This window comes from Citrus sinensis, chromosome 8 (assembly GCF_022201045.2).
Source record: "Citrus sinensis cultivar Valencia sweet orange chromosome 8, DVS_A1.0, whole genome shotgun sequence".
NCBI classification, from domain to species: Eukaryota; Viridiplantae; Streptophyta; class Magnoliopsida; order Sapindales; family Rutaceae; genus Citrus; species Citrus sinensis.
In genome coordinates, this window is record NC_068563.1 from 3884299 (window position 1) to 3906469 (window position 22171).

A 22171-nucleotide genomic window follows, 5' to 3' on the forward strand; every position below is an offset into this window, starting at 1 on the left:
ATAATAATTATGACAATAATTCATTAAGAACTTTTTAGTAATTTATTACAATCTAACTCATTTCGATTCCGATTTCAAAATAAAATAAACACATTTATGACAATTTAGCTCATTTCGATTCCTACAGTTCAAGTAAATAATTTATTCTCATTTTCACTCTCTATTCTCATTCTAATTCATTCTCATTCCTTCCCATTCTAATTCCAACTTTTTTCAATTTTAATTTATTCTCATTCATTCTCATTCTAATTCTAATTTATTTCAATTTCAGTTCAATACCCGTAACGTAAGAATGTCCGGTGAGAAAATGATGCTATGAATCGACTGAATGGCGCAAAAAAATCATCGTAACGGGGCCGCGGCCCACGGGCTGTAATTAACATCCAGGTCCTGCTTTGTTTAACAGGGACTCAAATAAATCAAACGTCTTCCTAATCAATCAACCAAGTCCCCAGTATTCGCCGTTATATCACACGCCCGGACGTCCCTTGATGGCTTGACCAGCACTAATATTTGATTGTGCGTGTTTTTATCACTCAATTTCTTTAACATTACAAACTCCAAAATAATAAACAACCAAAGCAATTCATCAAGATTGTATAAATTTCTTATCTTGCATTTATGTTCACATTTTTTGAAAGTCTAGACTGACTGTGCTTAGAAAAAAAAAAAAAAGAAAAAAGATAAAAACAGTAGATTCCAGGAAATTTTTCTCCTTATGTCACTTTCAATGGAATTTCCACGGGGGGCCCCTTCGGCTTCCTGGCAGAATCCTTGCAGTTGTCACTCTGGGTCCATCAGATAGAAGTCTTCCAGGTCCATTAGATATCTTGTTCACTCAATCCCATTACCCAAAAAGCACATCAAAACACTGTTTTGGATTTTTGATCTGCTAACAGAAATGGCTGAGGCTATCCTTCAAGTTGTGCTTGACAATTTGAACTCACTGATCAAAAACGAGCTCGGATTGCTTCATGGTGTTGAGAAAGAGATGGAGAAGCTATCAAGCACACTCTCAACAATCCAGGCTGTGCTTGAAGATGCAGAAGAGAAGCAACTGAAGGACAAGGCACTGCAGAATTGGCTGAGGAAACTTAAAGATGCAGCTTACGAGGTGGATGATCTCTTGGACGAGTACAAAACAGAAGCCTCCCGGTTAGCTGATGACAACAAGGTACATGCTGCTTATCTTACATGCTTTCGTCCAAATGTGCTTTTTTATCACAATATTGGCAATAGAATTAAGGATGCACGAGAGATGTTGGATGGAATTGCCGAAGAGCGAATCAAATTTCATCTTCGAGAGGCAGTAGCAGATAGGCGAGTTGAGGTTAGCGCAAGACGCGAAACTGGTTCTGTTGTAGCTCAACCTGAAGTTTATGGAAGGGAAGAAGATAAAGAAAAAATCGTGGAACGTTTGGTGAAGGATGTGGCCGGTTCTGATGATATTTCCATCTATCCAATTGTCGGCATGGGGGGCCTGGGAAAGACAACACTTGCGCAGTTGGTTTTCAATGATGACAGGATAAAGAGGCATTTTGAATTCAGGATTTGGGTGTTTGTTTTTGAGGATTTCAATGTGAGGAGGTTGATGACTGATATTATAACATCTTCGGGGGGCAATGTTAGTGAAGCCTGGAATTTAGATCTTTTGCAGAGACGCCTAAAGGATATGCTGGATGGGAAAAGGTATTTGCTTGTTTTAGATGATGTGTGGAACGAAGATCAAGAGAAGTGGGATCAGCTGAAATGTACACTGACTTGTGGATCAAAAGGATCTTCAGTTGTTGTCACCACTCGCCTTGCAAAAGTTGCTTCAATTGTGGGAACACTCCCGGTGTATCGTTTGTCTGATTTATCGGAAGATGATTGCTGGTTGTTGTTCAAGCAACGAGCATTTGGAAATGATACAGAGCCGCCAATGAACATTTTAGCAATCGCCAAGGAAATAGTGAAGAAATGTAAGGGTGTCCCACTGGCTGCAAAGACTTTAGGGAGCCTGATGCACTTTAAAAGCAATGAAAACGAGTGGCTTCATGTGAAAGACAGTGAACTTTGGAACTTACCCCAGGAGGAAAATTCAATTTTGCCTGCCTTACGATTGAGCTATGCCAACTTGCCAGTGGAATTGAGACAATGTTTTGCTTTTTGTGCTGTATTTCCTAAAAATGCTGAAATTAAGAAAGAACGTCTGATTCATCTTTGGATGGCTAATGGTTTTATTTCATCTAAGGGAAGTCTTGAGGCTGAAGCTGTTGGTAATGAGATATTCAATGAATTATACTGGAGATCTCTTATCCAAGACTTTGCTGGAGACAATGGTTCAACATACAATCAAATTTACAAGATGCATGATCTTGTACATGATCTTGCCCAATCTATTGCGGGAGATGAATGTTGTATTACCAAGGCTGAAAGACCAAGTGATCATTTATCAAGACAAACTCGCCATGTCACATTTACTCTTTCTAAAGATTCATTTACCATTCCACATGCTCTGTACAGAGTTGAATTCTCAAGGACACTCTTAATACAACCAACTTATCCAATCATCCTCACCAATTCTGGTGAGTGTCCCTCTGATATCTCAAAATTTCATCGTCTGCGGGCACTGGAATTTATCGACCCTAGATTAACCAAGTTGTCACCTGCAATTGGAAAGTTAAAGCATCTAAGATACTTGGACCTCACTAATGCCCTTATAAAATTTCTTCCAAAGTCGCTATGTAGCCTGTGGAATTTGCAGATTCTAAAATTGGAATGCTGTACGGCTCTCCGGCGATTACCACATCATATGAAACGCCTGAAAAACCTGCATCATCTTTACTTGAATGGCTGTTCTTCATTAACCTCCATGCCTCCTAAACTTAGGCAGATGACTGCCTTAAAGACTCTTCCTATTTTCATTGTGGGCAGAAAGAAAGGTTATCGCCTAGATGAACTGCAGGGCTTAAATCTCAGTGGACAACTACATATTAAGCACCTTGAAAGAGTTGGAAATCCAATGGATGCAGTAGAGGCCAGTCTTGGTGAAAAACCCAACCTCCGTCGACTTTTCTTGTCTTGGGAAAGTGACAGTGAATCTGAGTTGCGAGGAAATGCTGAAATGGTACTTCGAGCCCTTGAGCCTCACTCGAACCTTGAAGCACTTGAAATATCAGGATACAATGGTATCAATTTCCCTCTTTGGGTGAGCAGTCCAGTCCTTAATAATTTAGTTTCTATGGGGCTCAAAAACTTCAACTGCTTAGAGTTACCTCCCGTGGGGAAGCTGCCGTCTCTAAAACATCTCAGCATAAGTGGAATGAAGCATGTGAAGTACATTGACCACTATTTCTATGGTGAAGGCGTAAAAGTATTCCAATCCTTGGAAACACTCAGTATCTATGAGTCACCAAGTTTGGAAAAGCTTTCAATAGAACAAGGGAGAAACACGCTCCCCTGTCTTACTCACTTGTTCATATCAGGATGTCCTAGTTTGACTTTGCCTTTCCTTCCATCACTAATGGAGTTAAGAGTACAACCATGCAGTGAGGCCTTTCTGCATTCAATATCAAATCTAAATAAACTTACCAATCTTTCGATTGAGGGTAATGATAAGATGACATTGCCAGATTCGATTTTCCTGAACCTAACCAGTCTTCAATCATTGAGTATGCGGTATTTCACCAAGCTTAAAGCCCTGCCCACTGACCTGAGAAGCCTCAATGCTCTAAAGTCATTGTATATTGGTAAGTGTTACGAGCTTGAATCTCTTCCTGGGCAGGGCCTGCAATGCCTGAACTCTCTTGAATCTTTGTACATTGAAGACTGCAAGAAGTTTAACTGTTTGTCCGATGGGTTAAAACACCTCACTGCCCTTCAGAATTTGTCTCTTGTGGGTGTCCCAGAGCTGGTAGATTTTCCAGACGGACTTCAGCATCTTGTTTCCCTAAAACATTTGGGCTTCCATGGACAAGGAAATGTACATAATCCTGTTGGTTCCTTAACTGCTTTACCTGAAACCTGGCAGCATATCCCCTCTCTTGAAGCTCTGGCTGTAACTGGTTTTCCAAATTTGACTTCATTACCCTACTGGCTGGGCAACCTTACCTCTCTTCGATTTCTCCAATTCAGTAGATGCTGTAAATTGAAATGTCTTCCTGCAAGCATCAAGAATCTTATCAATCTGCAGACTTTGGACCTGTGGGGTTGTCCTGAATTAGAAAAGCGATGCGAGAAGGAAACTGGTGAGGATTGGCATAAAATAGCACACATTCCATTTGTCGAACTGTCCTCTAAGACACTGGTGGAGGAGGAGAGTTCAAATTGTTGCATGCGTCTCTTTGAGAGGTATGTCAAGGCCTTCTCAACTGATCTTTTTTTTCTTTTTTTCCTTTTTTTGGGGCACTAAGTTTGAACATGGAAAATATAACTTTCTGCAGATAAAAGAAAATGCGGATAACACAATTCTTTCAAAAGGTTGTTGTGCCTCTTAAGAGAGTTCCAAGCAGTTGCATCGAGATGCTGAACCACATGTATGTAAGAATGCTCTTTTATTCATTCATTTATTTTCCTTTTTAATGTGTCAAAAAGAAAAGAAAAATGAGTGAACTTTACACTTGTTTTACTGATCAAAGAGTTCATGCTGGGAAGCATAGTTTTGAGTCAGTGTTCGAGCCTTGGGGGCCTCTCTCTGTAAATCATGGATACGGATTGTTAGTTTTTAACTTATTTAACATTTCCACTCACTTTTACCTTTCATTTAGTTTTCTCTGGTGTGTTTAGAATCATTTATCTGTCATTGCCTTCCCAATAAGAAAGCAAAGCCAAAGGATGTGCAAGCCCAACATAACACGGTATCCAGTGAATAAAAGAAACATACCAGTCTCTTCCTTACTCATTAAACAGTGTTCAAGGGCTCCTCTAGTGTGTTATAACTTTGATAAGCACTTGTGTCAATTTCAACCAGCATTTAAAAACTCTAAAAAAGGCGTGTTTGGCATTGTTTTCAATGGTGGTTTTAAAATTTATTTTAAAGAGTGAAAATACTGTTTGTTGATGTGATTTTTTTAGAATTGAGAAAGAATTTAATATACAGCTTGTTTTGAAACCAATATCTGAAAATGAAAACGGTAAATCCTGTTTGCTAGTTTTTTTGTAAATATAAATATTTAATATGTTAAAATAAACTTGTGAATGGGGTGTGTTTCTGCAAGTGCAGAGCATAGAGAGTGGTGGTGAACACTGAGGAGAGGTTTTCGATTCCATTCTTCTTCATCCCCTGCTCACCATGCCTTGCTGAAGCCCTTCGACGAGCTAGTAAACGAGCTGAATTCTGGTGATCCAGTTACTTGATGTATAAGGCATATGCTAGAACTTCAATATTACTGATAGAACTATGCCTTGTTTTAGCAGTCATTTATATCATGCCTGTAGATTAAGAGCAACGCATATGGTAGAACTTCAATATTATTACTGATAGGCTCTTCCCAACAAGCTTAGCTTTCGGATATGGCGGTTACTTAATGTCTGCATTTGCTTTTCTATATCTGCATGACTGCATTCATTTCTATCTTGCCTAAGTAGCTTAAACTTCTGGGTACTACTGATTTCTGGATCGCTTTTATTATATCTCGACGGTCATCTCTTGATGTACAAAATCGTGCCAAGTTTCAATAGTGTTGGAGAAAATTAAAAGGTACTTGGGAAACTGATGCTGTGTAGCCAATTCCTTTTATTACCAAATGTATACTATTACATTATTCGTGGAAAATCAATTAATTTATTTAATATTAATTAATCAATAAATTATTAAATTATGACGTTGTTATTATGGATATGAATAATTTAAAACATAAATTGAAATATCATAAAAATATTGTTATTTTTATTATTATTATTATTGTTGTTGTTTTAGTCGTTGTGGTCATTATAAACAATATATTTTATAATTAAAATTGATTTTTTTTTCATTTTTATGTTAAGGCTCCGTTTGGTACAGCTTATTAAATAGAGTTTATAACAGTAGAACTTATAGGAATAGAGCTTATACCAATAGAGTTTTTGGACAAAAAGTCATTTGGTGTTTAGTTGTCAATTAAAAAAGTATTTTTGAACCATTAAACTGTTTGGTTGTGTAAAATTAAAAGTACTTTTGTGTAATTAAATTACCAAAAAGAATATGTATTCATAATTATATAACATGTAACAAAATATATCCAAGCTATCAATTAATGAGAAAAAATTAGTTCAATCATTTCTTTAATTTTCAAAATTAAAAATCGCATCATTGATATATTCTCCTAAACAAATAATACTATCCAAATTAAAATGATAATCAATAATATCCTCACCAAAAAGGTTGGCTATGACTATGATTGCGCTCTCAAGTGTTGGGTATGTGTATGGATTGCAAAATTAAAGTGCTGGTTATTTAAAAAAAAAAAGAGAGATAAAGTGAAGTGGCGGCAGTAATATATTTATATGGCGGCAACAATTTTTGTTGGGTAGGTTTTATACAAAGGGTATTATGTAATTAATGAAATATGTCAATGATATTTTTGATATTATATATTTTTTGTAAAAGCTCTCTAACCTCTACTCCCAAAAGCTAAAATTTTGGGCTTTTGCTAGTATAGGTAAATTAGCTTATTTAAGCTAAAAAAACTCTACTAAAAAAATAACCAAACACTATAAAAATTTTTAAAAAGTACTTATGAGATTAAATAAGTACTTATAGCTCTTAAATAAGTCATACCAAACAGGCACTAACTGAGTTTTCATTTAGGCATCATTTAGGATTAAGGTTAAAACTCGATAAGTTACTTATTTCATAATTTTTAACAAAAAAATATATATTTGGTAAATTTTATAAAAGTTACTTATTTTATAAATTTTTCTATTTTGATAGTGACTTTTAAAAGTAAGTAGAGTTTTGTTCGTGAGTTTTTTTTTTGGTAAATAACTCATTAAATAAGTTATCATACATTTTTAAAATTCCTATTATAATTTTAATATTTTAACAAAAAGACAATTATCTTATTTTTCTATGCACTCTAATATATAAACTATTAGATATCATATCACTGTCATAATCAAATTACCGCAACTGTACGTTCTCTCTAGTATCAAAGTTTTATCCTATAAATTCATATTTTTAATTATACTTTTATTTTTCCATTATAAGAATCAATAAGATTTGCATACGATTATATAAATTTTCTTTGAACTATGAACAATTTCACATAAAAGCTAAAGATAACTTTTGAAATTGCAATTTCATAACCATGACTTTTAACATTCAATGTATTTATATTTTTTTTCGATATTCATGGTGTTTATTGCAAAAATTTTAATGTGAATGTAATGCATATTATTTTATTTTTTTAATTATGTACTAGTATAAATTTTGTATCATTTTCTAAAGTTCACTATATTTTATTTAATTGATTTTTTTACTTTACATAATTTTACATGTTTTAAAAGAAAAATGTACGTCTAAATATCACTAAACATACTCTAAAAATAAAAAGTAATTTAAATTTATATTTTTTCAACTATTATATAATAAAATAATACCACCAAATACATAGATACTGCTTTTTAAGTTCACAACATTTCCAACAATATAGTTTACTAAACAATAAGCTTCTTTTTTACTCAATAACTTATTTTATCCGCACAGCAGAAAATAACTTATTTAATTAACCACTGCAATACCTTATAATAATTTAATTAAATTATAAATGACATGTCGTTTGGGTATACTCTGGGGTGAAATATGTATGTAATGTCATTTATGTGGTCAAAATATAAACGAAAAGTCATATATTTGATCAATTTATAAACTATATGTCATACATTTTTTAATCCAAAGTAAAATTCATATGCAATGTCATCCATGCTCTGAAAAAAAAAAGGACATATCATGCTACTTATAAACATTTACCATAGGTCCACTATGTGATGAAGTTGTAAATGACATGTCATACATCAATAGCCAAATATTTATTTTCTCTTCATTTTTATCTTCCAACTTAATACCAAACTAACAAATCACTCGTTGACTGAGCGCCTCCTATCTTCATTTTGAAGCAAGTTCTAACGATATCATTTCATCCTTAGACAAAATCAATTAGATGTTTGATCAAGAAACTATTATACTAGGTGTTAAGCAAATTAAAGAAGCATGGAACTTTAGTCAGGAACTTTAATTAAAAAGGTAAAATATCAACTTTATGAAGTGGCATTCGCGAGCACTCAATATTTTTATATTGTGTGCTCAACTAGGGGTGGGCATAAACCCACAACCCATGGTTTAACCAAACTCAAATCAAATAAAATAGTTTGGGTTGGATAAATCATTAAATGGGTTAAATTTGAGTTTTTATGTAAAAAATCATTTTATAATAGTTTGGGTATGGTTTACCCATGGGTCATGGACAAATTCAAGGTGACATGTTAATGAAAAATAAATTAAACAAAATAAATGGAAACCAATTAATTTCATTATTTTCAATTCTAAAATCTCACATTCAAATTGAGCAAATCAACAACGAGGTATTAACTATTAAGCTATTAGGTTTTAAGCTAACTTCTTTATATATTTAATTATGTTTGGCATCGTGTTTGACTTTTTTTTTTTTTGAAGCTCAATTTTCTTTTTGAAGTAAAATACTAAAATATCTTTCCCTTAATAGCTTTTTTTTTTTTAATGTGCAGTCCACTCTTTGTTATTTGTTTATTTATTCATTTTGTTTGTGAGTTTATACTTTCAACATCTCATTATCTTAAAATTAAAAAGATTTTTTCCGATCTGCTTCAAATTAAAAAGATTGAGATGAGATTTTATGCTAGAGTTTTTGCCATGTATCTAGTGATATATAAAATTAGGGAAAAAGTCATTTTCATCCCTAAGATTTAATGTAATAGTCCATTTCATCCCTACTTTTCAAACAATAGCCCAAAACATCCTTCTGTGAACTCACCGTTAGTGTAAAACCGTTAACTAATAATTCATTAAGGGCAAAATATAATTTTTCATTAAAGTGATACAAACTATATTAAAATATTTTTTTTTACACAATTAAATAACACTACAAAGTATGCAAAATTTATAAATTTTTTCTTAAATGAAGTTCCTGAGATGCTCAATCAGTGGCCTGATTATCCTCCTGAATTAAGGTAAAATTAACTCTTATATTGTGATGGTGAAGTTTGAGTACTTAACGATAATTTGATCATTGCAATGTAGTGGACCTATTTGATTTGAATAGATAATTATCTTGTTTTCATTATTTTTCGAAACAATATGTTTTTTATTTATATTTTTTATTTTTAGTATAAATTCTTAAAAATTTAAGAGATCTCAAATGAAGAGATAAATATTCTAATCTTTTAGTACAAGTGTCGAAAAGAGTTTTTCCCTTTTTATGCATCTAATTGACATTTTGATTACTATCTTTGTGCTATCCAATTTAATATGCTTGAGAGTAAGCAAATCTAAATTGGTGACGTGAATTTTCTCATGGTTGGAGAGAAGTCACAATATAGTCCACAAGAGGTACTTATTGACAAGATAAACAACCATAACAAGCTGATTCGTAGGTGTTAAATACCACTCAAATGGTTATAATTGGTTGTTGGTCAATATGAGAACTTGTAATCTTTTGGAGCCACCGTATATACTTTGATTAATGCAAATGTTTAATTTTGCAAGAAAAGATTCAATGATAGGACTTTAGTTATGAATTTATCTTTGGTATGCTTGACAGAGAGTCATGTGAAGAATATGCTAGAGAAGTGGAAAAACTTGCTTACAAGTTGATGGAACTTATAGCCCTAAGCCTGGGACTCCCAGCAAGGAGGTTCAGTAGCTTCTTCGAAGATCCAACCAGATCTGTTAGACTTAATCACTATCCGCCATGCCCAGGTCCTCACCTAGCTCTAGGTGTCGGTCGACACAAGGACCCTGGTGCCCTTACCATCCTTGCTCAAGATGATGTCGGAGGCCTGGAGGTGAAGAGAAAATCAGATGGAGAGTGGGTTCGCATCAAACCCACCCCGGGTGCTTATATCATAAATGTCGGTGACATTCTTCAGGTAATTCGTAATAGCCAGCTTAAGTTTTTTGTTCAAACGGTTAATAATTACTAATATGGTGTCAAAAATCAAAATTTCGTGTTCGATACACTTTTTTTTTTTTTAATGCCAATAGAATCTACGTAATTGTGCAGGTATGGAGCAATGATGTTTATGAGAGTGTGGAGCATAGGGTTACGGTGAATTCTGAGAAGGAAAGATTTTCAATTCCATTTTTCTTCAGCCCACCACATTACACAATGGTGAGACCATTAGATGAGCTTACAAATGAGCAAAATCCTGCTAAATACAGAGCATACAATTTGGGAAAATTTTTAGCCACTAGAAGGCAAAGTAATTTCAAAAAGCTTGATGTTGAGAACATTCAAATTTTTCATTTCAAGGTACAAGAGTTAGCTAACGAGTTGGATGGAGCACTCTCTATTAACAAGAAGTAATTAATTTAAATTTGCTTTGTAGTTAGCGAAATTACATATGTAGTGTATTTCATCTTTGAATTGATCAACCTGTCTGTGAATATATTATGCGATGGAAATAATGGAATTTGCAATAATGCCATCTGCTAGTTGGTGAATTAATATTGTTTTTTTTTTTGGATTGGATAGCTCCTCTAGTTTTGGGAAATCAATCCCATGATTCTTGCTAATACAATATATCTAATGCTTATCTGTCTTCATCCATGTTCTGGTAATAAAAACGACACATCCTATAATTTTTATACATATTTACGACAAATCAACCACTTGCTGAACTAGTAAACAACGGGTCACGCATCAATTAAATTTTTACTTAATGTTAATTTTTTCATGGGGTAAAAGCTTGTTTAGTCCCTATATTATGAGGTTAGTGTTTATTTAGTCCCTGTATTTTTAAAAACACCTCAAAGCGTCCCTGCTACTAAATATTGACACTTATGCCATTATTTTTTTATTATTTTTAACTTATTTTTACAATATTACATTTTTACAATAATATTTCTTTTTTGGATATTAATAAAGAAATTAAATTATCAAATTAAACTCAAAAATAAAATAAAAACAAAAAAGGTATATATTAATTTTTGTGGAAGCTCACGTATGTCTAAAAAATTAATATCGTAAAAAATTACATTTATCAATTTTTTTAGAAAAATTAATATTTTAACTCAAGAGTGTGTTCCACAAAAATTAATATATATATTTTATTTTATTTTATTTTTTGGTGTTAAACTGGTAATTTATTTTTTTCTTTTTAATAATGTCTAAAAAAATTATTATAATAGGGTTATTTTTTTCTTTTTAATAATGTCTAAAAAATTATTATAATAGGGCAATATTATAAAAATAAGTTAAAAGGAACAAAAGATAATGGCGAAAATGTCAATAATTTAATGGTAGGGATGATTTGAGGTATTTTTAAAAATATAGGGACTAAACGGACACTAACTTCAAAATATAGGGACTAAACGGGCTTTTACCCTTTTTTCATGTACTGAATTACCTAGGCCTTAATTAAGGAGTTAAAAAACAAAATTGGGCTCAACGAGATGGTCGGAGGGCCAGCTACGGTTCTTATTTTGCAGGCCCGTGCTTGTATTAAAAAATTCGATCCCAGGCCAAGGCCCAATTATTAATCTCAAGTTTTAATTTTATTTTTCTAATACAAATGTTTTTAATCTAAAGGGCCTGTTCTGTATTGTATTACATTATATTATATTAAGTTGTAATATAATATTATATTTACTGTGGTATGGATTATATTACTTAAAATAATAAATTTTATTATAATTTAATATTCCTGTTCAATTAATATTTTACGATTCATTTATATTTTATTACTATTTATATTGAATTAATAATTTAAATTTATATAATTAAAATAAACAATTTTCACCGCTGGTCACCCTAAATTGTGGACGGCCGCTATGGGGCATACTTTAGTATTATTTGAACTATATTTTGGTATCATTAGAATTCTTATTATTAGGACTCGCAATGGTGCAATTATTATTTGAAAGGAAATTTTCATCTGCCATAGATCTATAGTCAAAGTTTCGGTTTTTGATTTTTTATTGTAAATTTACGTCGAACGGAAGCTTTTCTACTAATAATAATTGCACCATAGCATGAGCCCCGACAATAAGAATTCTAATGGTACCAAAGTTTTGTGCAAAACACAATCTTATGTGGTGGCCACGGGTAGTCAGTAGCCGTCGAAATGTCGCTGACAGTTCATTAGCACTTGCCGCGACATACTTGAGTTTTTAATTTTATTTATTCATTTTTATTATTTTAATTAAAGAAAAAAAAGTTAATGTGAATAGTGCCATATTACACAAACTCGATCCCCCCTTATGGTTATTTTAATATGCAACTCTTAAAATATAATTAGGCCATTGTATTTTTTAGGATTGTAATGTTTATGGAATAAATCATTTAAATGGAATAAATCATTTAAAACAATGTGGATCATTTGTATAAGAATTTCCATACGAGCTAAAAGAAGCTTTTGTTTTGTCTAAGCATCAAAGCATCATTTCTTTCAAAAACTAGGAAACAAGCCAAATCATATATCTATCACTCAACTCACAAGCAACAACTTCTTTTTGCATTGTAGATAAACTGCTAAAAGAGACTTTGGCTCAACATTTTACCATAAAAGCAATACCGATTGTTGCGGACCGCCCAATTCACTAGCCCAATTGCCCACAATTTCGGGCTAGAGAGCCAACACAAGGCCAAGAGTGCTAGCTTGGCCCAATTCCGGAAGGTTCTAGGCAACTCTAGCACATGTGAACATGTAAATATTTTAGAATACTTTATACAATTCCAGCACATGAGTTTGACCAAGTTTGGCAAAGTTAGGTGAAGTTAGGCAAAGTTAGGCAAAGTTAGGCAAAGCCTCCCCTATAAATATGGGATGGCATTAAGCATTTGTATCCAACAAGCACTGTAATCTCTCTTTGCGCAATACAAGTTTCTTTGGCTCAATTGCTCTCTTCTCTTGTTCGAGAATCTCTAGGCTTACTTAGCAACATTCGGCAAAGTTGTCTAAGTGCCGCACGGGTTAGCTGCGCAAAACACTCATCCCGTGACAAGTGGTATCAGAGCTAAGGTTTGCACGCACGCAAATTAGCTCACGAAGCAATGGCCAACCCTTCGAACGTAGCACAAGAGGGTGTTGTTGGTGTGGATGTTCCACCGGAACCAAGCCGTGGCCGAGAGGGAGAACGCGCCCAAGGCAAGACTCGCGGCAAGTCCAAGGCCCTATCCGTGGATGCGTTGGAGCCTCGTGTAGGCACTCTCGAAATAGCATTGTCCGCCGCTCAAGATAGCCTCGTGGGATTGGAGGAAAGAGTGGATGGTCTCGAGGGAGAATACGCCGAGTTCACGGTGGCCACAAAAGCTCTCATCCATGAGCAAGCGAACATTCTCCGAGGTGAGTTTCGTTCTTTCCATGATGAGTTGTTCAAACTTCGTAGTTTTGTTCAGGACGAACTACGTACTGTCCGTGCGGAAGTGGATGAAGTCCGCTCGGATTGGGCATGGCACAAGCGCACACTCTCCACAAGTCCAGCTTCTGTAAACTCGAGTGATGCGCGCCGCATTGACGTGCCAAAGCCTGACACCTACGATGGCACACGCAATGCCACCATCGTGGACAATTTCCTCTTTGGGCTGGATCAATACTTCGATGCCATGGGTGTCCGAGATGAGGCATCGAAAGTGGGCACTGCACCCACCTATCTTAGAGGCGCTGCACAACTATGGTGGCGTCGCAAGCATGGCGAGATGGGCAAGGGCATTTGCGCCATCGACACTTGGGCCGACTTCAAGCAAGAACTCCGAAAGCAGTTCGCCCCAAGCAATGCGGAGAAGGAAGCACGAGTGCGCTTACGTCGCCTCAAGCAATCGGGTAGCATTCGGGACTACATCAACGAGTTCACTACCCTCATGTTGGAGATAAGCGACATGTCCGACAAGGATTCACTCTTCTACTTCCAAGATGGCCTCAAGGATTGGGCCAAGACCGAGCTTGATAGGCGTGGTGTTCAAACACTTGACGACGCCATTGCTGTTGCGGAGTCGCTCACCGAATACTCTACCCAATCCAAGGACAAAAAGGCCAACCAAGGCAAAGGTGGGGGAGAGAGTCGCAAGGACAAGGGCAACAACCGCAAAGATTGGGGGCAGAAAAAGCCGCCTAGCAACAAGAGTTGGCAAGGAAAATCGGAGGGCAAGAAGGAGGCGCCAAAGCCGCGAAGCCCATGCTTCATATGCAATGGTCCTCATTGGGTACGCGACTGTCCGGAGAAGAGGTCGCTTAATGCTCTTGCTGCCCAACTCAAGAGCAACCCCGCAATGTCCACGGAGGAACCCCAACTCAGCATGGGTTCTCTCCAACGCCTCGGCGCACTCAATCGCCAACAGCCCGCACTCGTCAAGAAAGGGCTCATGTATGTAAGCGCAAAGGTAAACGGTCAGTCCGTTCGTGCGCTGCTAGACACGGGAGCAACACACAATTTCGTGTCCGTAGACGAGGCCAAGCGCTTAGGCCTCAAGGCCACTAAGGAAGGAGGCACAATGAAGGCTGTGAACTCACCCGCCAAGCCAATTGCGGGAATCGCACAAGGCGTGCACATCACACTTGGTACGTGGAGCGGAAAGCTTGACTTCTCCATCGTGCCCATGGACGACTTCAAGATGGTCCTCGGCATGGAATTCTTCGACCAAGTCCATGCCTTCCCACTGCCCGCTACAAACTCCCTAAGCATCCTCGACGGGAGTAAAGCATGCATGGTACCCACGGAGCGAGGCAAGTCCGAGGAGAAGACACTCTCCGCCATGCAATTCAAAAGGGCTTTCAAGAAGGACCCAAGCTTCTTGGTCTCCATTCGGGAACTAAATGAGGAAGGAAATAGCGGAACGTCGCCAAACCAAGTCCCTCCACGAATTCAAGCCGTCCTCGAATATTACAAGGATGTGATGCCTCCAGAACTTCCGAAGAAGCTCCCACCTCCGCGAGAGGTAGATCATGCGATTGAACTGGAACAAGGCGCAAAGCCACCAGCCTTGGCACCCTACCGCATGGCGCCACCTGAATTAGAGGAGTTGCGGAGACAACTCAAAGACTTGCTGGATGCAGGCTACATTCGCCCCTCAAAGGCCCCATTCGGTGCACCGGTCCTCTTCCAAAAGAAAAAGGATGGATCGCTGCGGATGTGCATCGACTATAGAGCGCTCAACAAGATCACTATCAAGAACAAGTATCCGATTCCCTTGATTGCGGACTTGTTCGACCAGCTTGGCAAAGCACGGTACTTCACCAAACTTGACTTGCGCTCCGGGTATTATCAAGTGCGCATCGCCAAGGGAGACGAACTGAAGACAGCGTGCACAACAAGGTACGGGTCTTTCGAATTCCTTGTGATGCCTTTTGGCCTTACTAATGCACCCGCCACATTTTGCACACTCATGAACAAGGTACTCCAACCATTCCTCGACCGCTTCGTGGTCGTGTACTTGGACGACATTGTGGTGTATAGCACCACACTCGAGGATCATGCCCAACACTTGCAACAAGTCCTCCAAGTACTTCGAGACAATGAGCTCTTCCTCAAACTAGAGAAGTGCTCGTTTGCCCAACAAGAGGTGGAGTTCCTTGGCCACAAGATTGCGGGCGGGAAGATCATGATGGAGAATGACAAAGTAAAGGCCATCCTCGATTGGGAGCCTCCCTCGAAAGTACCCGAGCTTCGCTCATTCCTTGGGCTGGTGAATTACTACCGCCGCTTCATTAAGGGCTATTCAGCCAAGGCGGCACCCTTGACAGATATGCTCAAGAAAAACAGAACGTGGCATTGGTCTGAAGAGTGCCAGCGTGCATTCGAGGAGTTGAAGAAGGCAATTTCGGAGGAACCAGTCCTCGCTCTTCCGGACCACACCAAGCCCTTCGAAGTTCAAACGGATGCCTCAGATTTCGCCATAGGTGGAGTCCTTATGCAAGAAGGCCACCCAATAGCGTTCGAGAGTCGAAAGCTAAATGACACGGAACGCCGCTACACGGTGCAAGAAAAGGATATGACAGCCATCATCCATTGTCTAAGAGTGTGGCGACATTACTTGCTTGGCTCACACTTCACGATCATGACGGACAACGTGGCGACAAGCTACTTTCAAACTCAAAAGAAGTTGAGTCCGAAGCAAGCACGGTGGCAAGATTTCCTTGCGGAATTCGACTATCGGCTAGAGTACAAACCGGGGAAAGCCAATGTTGTTGCGGACGCTCTAAGCCGCAAGGCGGAATTGGCAACACTTAGCATGAGCCAACCGAAGTCCGACCTTGTCTCACGCATCAAGGAAGGCCTCCAACAAGATCCGCTAGCAAAGGATTTGCTGGAGAAGGTGCTCGAAGGAAAGACAAGGCGGTTTTGGCAAGAGGAAGGCATCCTCCTCACCAAGGGAGATCGGCTGTTCGTGCCAAGGTGGGGAAACTTGCGGAAGGAAGTAATCAAGGAGTGCCACGACTCTAAGTGGGCTGGTCACCCAGGAATCGAGCGCACCACCGCACTAGTTCAAGCCTCGTATTTTTGGCCGAACATGAGGGACGACATCGAGGCATATGTGCGAACTTGTCTTGTGTGCCAACAAGACAAGGTGGATCATCAACTTCCAGCGGGACTGTTAGAGCCACTACCACTAGCAACAAGGCCATGGGAGAGTGTCTCCATGGACTTCATCACATCACTACCCAAGTCCGAAGGATGCGGTAGCATCATGGTCGTTGTCGACCGATACAGCAAGTATGCTACATTCATTGCCGCACCCGTCGATTGCAAAGCGGACGAGGCAGCCCGCCTATTCGTCAAGCACATTGTGAAGCTTTGGGGAGTTCCGAAGAGCATTGTGAGCGACCGAGACCCTCGGTTTACTGGGCGGTTTTGGACGGAGCTCTTTAAGATGTTGGGGACCGATCTCAAGTTCTCGACAAGTTTCCACCCACAAACGGATGGGCAGACCGAGCGTATTAATGGCCTCCTCGAGATGTACCTGAGGCATTATGTGAGCGCTCACCAGGGGGATTGGGCGAAGCTACTCGACATCGCCCAATTTTCTTATAACTTGCAGCGAAGCGAGGCTACAGGCAAGAGTCCGTTCGAGATCATCATGGGATTCCAGCCCATGACCCCCAATGCCATAGCCTCGACTTACGGAGGGAAAAGCCCCGCGGCACACAAGCTCGCCCGCGAATGGCATGAGGAAGCGGACATCACGCGAGCCTATCTCGACAAAGCCGCGAGGAAAATGAAGAAATGGGCTGATACAAGGAGACGGCATGTTGAGTACAAGGAAGGAGATCAAGTCATGATCAAGCTCCTACCCCAACAATTCAAGACTTTGCGGAAAGTTCACAAGGGGTTAGTGAGGCGCTACGAGGGACCCTTCCGAGTTGTTCGACGTGTAGGCAACGTTTCGTATCAACTCCAACTTCCGCCAAGACTCAAGATCCATCCGGTCTTCCATGTGAGCCTTCTCAAGCCATATCATGAAGACATGGGAGAACCAAGTCGCGGAGAATCGAGGCGCGCGCCAACTGCCGTTGTCACCGCGTTCGACAAAGATGTGGACTACATCATTGCGGACCGAACGGTTTCGAGGAGGGGCGTGCCAGCACATAGCGAGTACTTGGTGAAGTGGAAAAACCTCCCCGAGAGCGAAGCCACTTGGGAACGGGAAGATGATTTGTGGCAATTCGCTGAGCACATCCAGCACTTCAAGCACGAGAGCGCGACGAGGACGCCGCTAGCTTAGGTGGGGGAGGATGTTGCGGACCGCCCAATTCACTAGCCCAATTGCCCACAATTTCGGGCTAGAGAGCCAACACAAGGCCAAGAGTGCTAGCTTGGCCCAATTCCGGAAGGTTCTAGGCAACTCTAGCACATGTGAACATGTAAATATTCTAGAATACTTTATACAATTCCAGCACATGAGTTTGACCAAGTTTGGCAAAGTTAGGTGAAGTTAGGCAAAGTTAGGCAAAGCCTCCCCTATAAATATGGGATGTCATTAAGCATTTGTATCCAACAAGCACTGTAATCTCTCTTTGCGCAATACAAGTTTCTTTGGCTCAATTGCTCTCTTTTCTTGTTCGAGAATCTCTAGGCTTACTTAGCAACATTCGGCAAAGTTGTCTAAGTGCCGCACGGGTTAGCTGCGCAAAACACTCATCCCGTGACACGATGCTTACTACTTTTCAACACACTAAAATAGGCAAAGGCTTGAAATCCTATTATCACTTATCACTTTGCCTTGCAATATTCCTCTTATTAACAATCCATTGTACCCTAAAAAATTTACATGTGACAAAAGCAAATAAAAAACAAGCTAGTTCCCATTTTGCAACTCCTCGATAACTTATGAGCACTGAACCAAGAACATAGTTTCACTCTTTATCTCTAAAAGAAAAGGTGCAACAATTAGTGAACACAGCCATAAGCATTTCTAGGCTCAACGTGCCATCCCACCAATAGTGGGCCAGAGCGCTACAGATGGTCTCATGTCTTGGACTCGGGATGCATTTTATTGCTACAGAGCCCAGTGCCACAAGCTTCCCAACTGTAAATTTATCAGCTGCTAGTTTTATTGCAAGTTTGTATCTCAAGATGGGGCAAATAGTGTCAACTGATGCTCGGTGCCATGTACAATGTTGGTCTAGCCAGGTTGACGTATTGGGGTCCTAATGTTAATAAGTTCCATGACTTGAGATGAGGCCGTGGCCAAGAAACGCCTAAAGAGAATCCATTGGCGGTATCAATGTATATTGTGAATTATGTTATAGGTTCAGAAGAAATGGGTAATAGAAAAAGTTCAACTAAAGACAGGCTTAACGGTCTCTAGTTGTTGCAAGCATTATACTATTTATGATGTTGACAATTGAAAAGGCGTTAATCGATTGCACTTTCATCTAAAGGTATTATTATTTATTACGTTTATCATAATTTGTAAAGACAATTAGTGTGATGCATCATGTTATATGTATGATACTTTATATTATCTTAATTAAGTTCTGCCTTGTTGCGGGTGACAAAATAGGATTTGGAAGACACATATTTGCTGATTTGGATCTGCACAAAGGATTTATCAGAGGCCAAAGGTCTTGATGGGTTTGCACTTACATATAATCCAAATTAAAGCTCATATGCATACTAGTTGAAGAATGTAAAGATAATTTTCCCAAAAAAAACATGTGAAACTAATTTTCAAAAACAAATTTATATTGTCAAGTTGGTTATTAAGTTTTGGCAATAATTGTTTAAATTGAACTACAAATTACTTAATGTATCTCTACCAATTTCTATGTGTATCCACATCTTACTGTATGTTTCGTTATGCACGTGGAAGATTTTCATTTTCAATATTTTTTAACAAAACGATCTGGGCTAAAGTCCGGCAGGATGTGAAGGAAGATTGACCTTCTGCCATCCCTCCAAAAACCCCTATAGGACCCACTTTTTTTATACCTTCCACTAAAATATTTAATAGTGATATAAATATGTTATGACACCCCGTTTTAATTCTATAAAGAACCCTACAAAATGTAAAAAGGGTAAGGAGTAGTTTAAAGGGACGGTAAAAGAACCACTCGTGGAGGAAACAGTCTGCCGTGTTAGACTCATTTTTCAAATTATTAATTTTATAAACCCTCTTAAACCAAATAAACATTAATAATGGAGTAATAGTCATCAATTTCTGTGCCTAAGAAGTTTCCTTTCAAGAATCTCACCTCTTGTCTGGTCGTCTTCCCCTCAATTTCAAGATAAAAAAAGGCTCTGCCTCGCTCACAACGAATACTCCCTATTCTCGAAAACGTAAACGCAACTCTTCGAACAAATTTATCAACTTCTTTTTATTAGAACTCTGTCTTGCTACGAATACTCTCGATTTCCAAATACGTGAATGGAATTCTGCAAACATATTTTACGAAATAACAAAATTTAGCACTCACTTAATAACAAATTTTGTTATTTATCTGTTTTTTTATTAAGTGAATTTGTTATTTCATAAAAAAATATTTACAGAGTTCTGTTCAATATTCGAGAATCGAGAGTATTTGTCGAGAGCAAGACAGAGTCCTAATAAAAAGAAGCTGAGAAATTTTGTTTCAAGAGTTGCATTCACATATTCAAGAATTGAGAGTATTCGTCGTGAGCAAGACATAACCTTTTTTTATCGAGTGAGTGCTAAATTTTGTTATTTCATAATTTGTTTTACCACTGTACATGATGGCATGAGTATTTATTTTGAATATGATTTTGTTGAATTTCTAAAATTCTGCTTAATCTCGACGGAGTTAGTGTAAAGTTTATTGGGTTTTTTTTCAAGTATTGAAATTTTATTAACCTTTTTTTCTTTTTATATTATGATTGGATTTAATTTTTTTTAATCAATTATCATATAATCTTGTTGTGCATGACGGTAGGAGTATTTATTTTAAATATGATTTTGTTGCATTTCGGAGATTCTTTGAATCTTGTCATGTTATTAGTTATGGGAGTTAGTGTAAAGTTTATTGGTTTTCAATTTTTTTCTTTAATTGCTGAAATTTTATGAATCGTTTTTCTTTTTTAAATTATGATTCTTTTATTCTTAATCAGTTATCAGATAATCTTTTTTTAGAAGAGTTATCATATAATCTTGTTAATTCCTTTTTTTTGCCCAATTGAAAGAAAATGCCTCAATGCACACGAACTGTTCTGAGGGTCTATGCAAAGACCCGAACTAGTATTGATGGTTTATGCAAAGTATCATTGTGCGAGAATTCTTGTGTAGAAAATGTTTGTGTTTGTTTTTGGTGGATTTTGGGTTAAAGGACAAATAGGTGAAATCACACTTGAAACAATGAATTTGTCTTGAGGGGTTTGGAGTACCTCACTGAGTCATGGTGTGTAGGCTAATTTGGGCTCACAAAAAAGCTAAAGAAGAAGAGGTTTCGGATGGCAGCAACGAGGGAGTTTGGACGAGAGTTAGAAATCTTGAAGAAACGCCTCCCAATCTGCAAAACAAGGAAATGAGGTTAGAGGTGGAGTCGGCGATGGTCGGCGATCACACTCCAATGCTTAAGTTAGCTACTTGGGCTTTTTAGATGATGAGAGTTTGCAAGCTCTCTGAGAAAGTGGTGGTTGGAGGTTGAAAAAGACCTCAGCCCCCTAATTTTGTGTGTGTGACAGTGATAAAATTTTTTAGGGTATGTGTATAAGAGGTCATAAGAGAGAAATAAAACCTTCTTGGGCCTTTATATAGTACAACCTTTGTACCTTACCTTGGTACAGTCAAGTCAGTCTCAATGGCTTTCACGGGATAACAAAATACTTAAATATTTGTGTCTAGAAAATTAATCAAAATGAAACTAAAAGAGCTTAATTAAAAGAAATCCTCCTTTAAATAGGAAAGAATGGTGATAATGAAGAATAGGGATCATTGGAATTTAAAAAATCCTCCAGATAAGATAATGTTTCTTTAAATTTAAATTAGGTAGGATTCTTGAGTGTTCAAAATCGGAACCCCTATCCCTCAGCGTTTATGTAGTTATATAGGAGTATGAATCATTTCTGTCTGGATCTTGGTGGAGTCATTTTTTTGGATAGAGCTCCCCTTTTTTATCTCGTTTAATTCTAGAATTGTAGATTTTCAGATAGGACTCTATCCCCCACATCTCTAGAATTGTGGATTTAAATGTGTGTGTGTGTGTGTGTGTACAAAATTGTTTTGTTGTAAATAACTCTATGGGAACAAAATAATTTTTGGATAGAACCATTTAGCACAACAAAAGCGTTTGTTGCCAAATAATTTTTTAAGCAAGTTGGACATTCTTTCACACATTACAAGAAAATTGGCAATAGATGATAGACACTTTATGACGGATTCCGAGAAAAAAGGTATAGGTCATAAAAATATGATATAGTTGTGATAGATTTTTTGTCTATCATGTATTCATAACTGATTCGTGATGGACTCGTGATAAAAAAAGATTATGTCAAGAATATATGATGTCTTTGTGATATAAATTTAAACAACAATAATACATGATAAAATTTACGCGTTGACTTGAT

The 22171-nt window shown here is 37.7% G+C and overlaps 2 protein-coding genes across 5 annotated transcripts; both read left to right on the forward strand.

Annotated features, from left to right (window-relative positions):
* The first annotated feature begins 617 nt into the window (after nt 1-617).
* Nucleotides 618-5778, forward strand: LOC102627369 (putative disease resistance protein RGA3). 4 transcript variants are annotated; one of them, XM_052432425.1, is made up of 3 exons: nt 618-4332; nt 4425-4521; nt 5199-5778. In XM_052432425.1, the coding sequence occupies exons 1-2, from the start codon at nt 902-904 to the stop codon at nt 4426-4428; spliced, it is 3435 nt and encodes a 1144-aa protein (XP_052288385.1). In that variant the 5' UTR covers nt 618-901; the 3' UTR covers nt 4429-4521; nt 5199-5778. The 4 variants fall into 4 exon arrangements, with proteins under 4 accessions (XP_052288385.1, XP_052288383.1, XP_052288384.1 ...); XM_052432423.1 differs by having other exon boundaries at nt 5204-5778; XM_052432424.1 differs by having other exon boundaries at nt 4425-4517.
* Nucleotides 5779-8419: 2641 nt separating this feature from the next.
* LOC127899121 (jasmonate-induced oxygenase 2-like) lies at nt 8420-10556 on the forward strand. The gene is made up of 4 exons (XM_052432094.1): nt 8420-8434; nt 9086-9165; nt 9756-10083; nt 10218-10556. The coding sequence occupies exons 1-4, from the start codon at nt 8420-8422 to the stop codon at nt 10518-10520; spliced, it is 726 nt and encodes a 241-aa protein (XP_052288054.1). The 3' UTR covers nt 10521-10556.
* Nucleotides 10557-22171: the final 11615 nt, after the last annotated feature.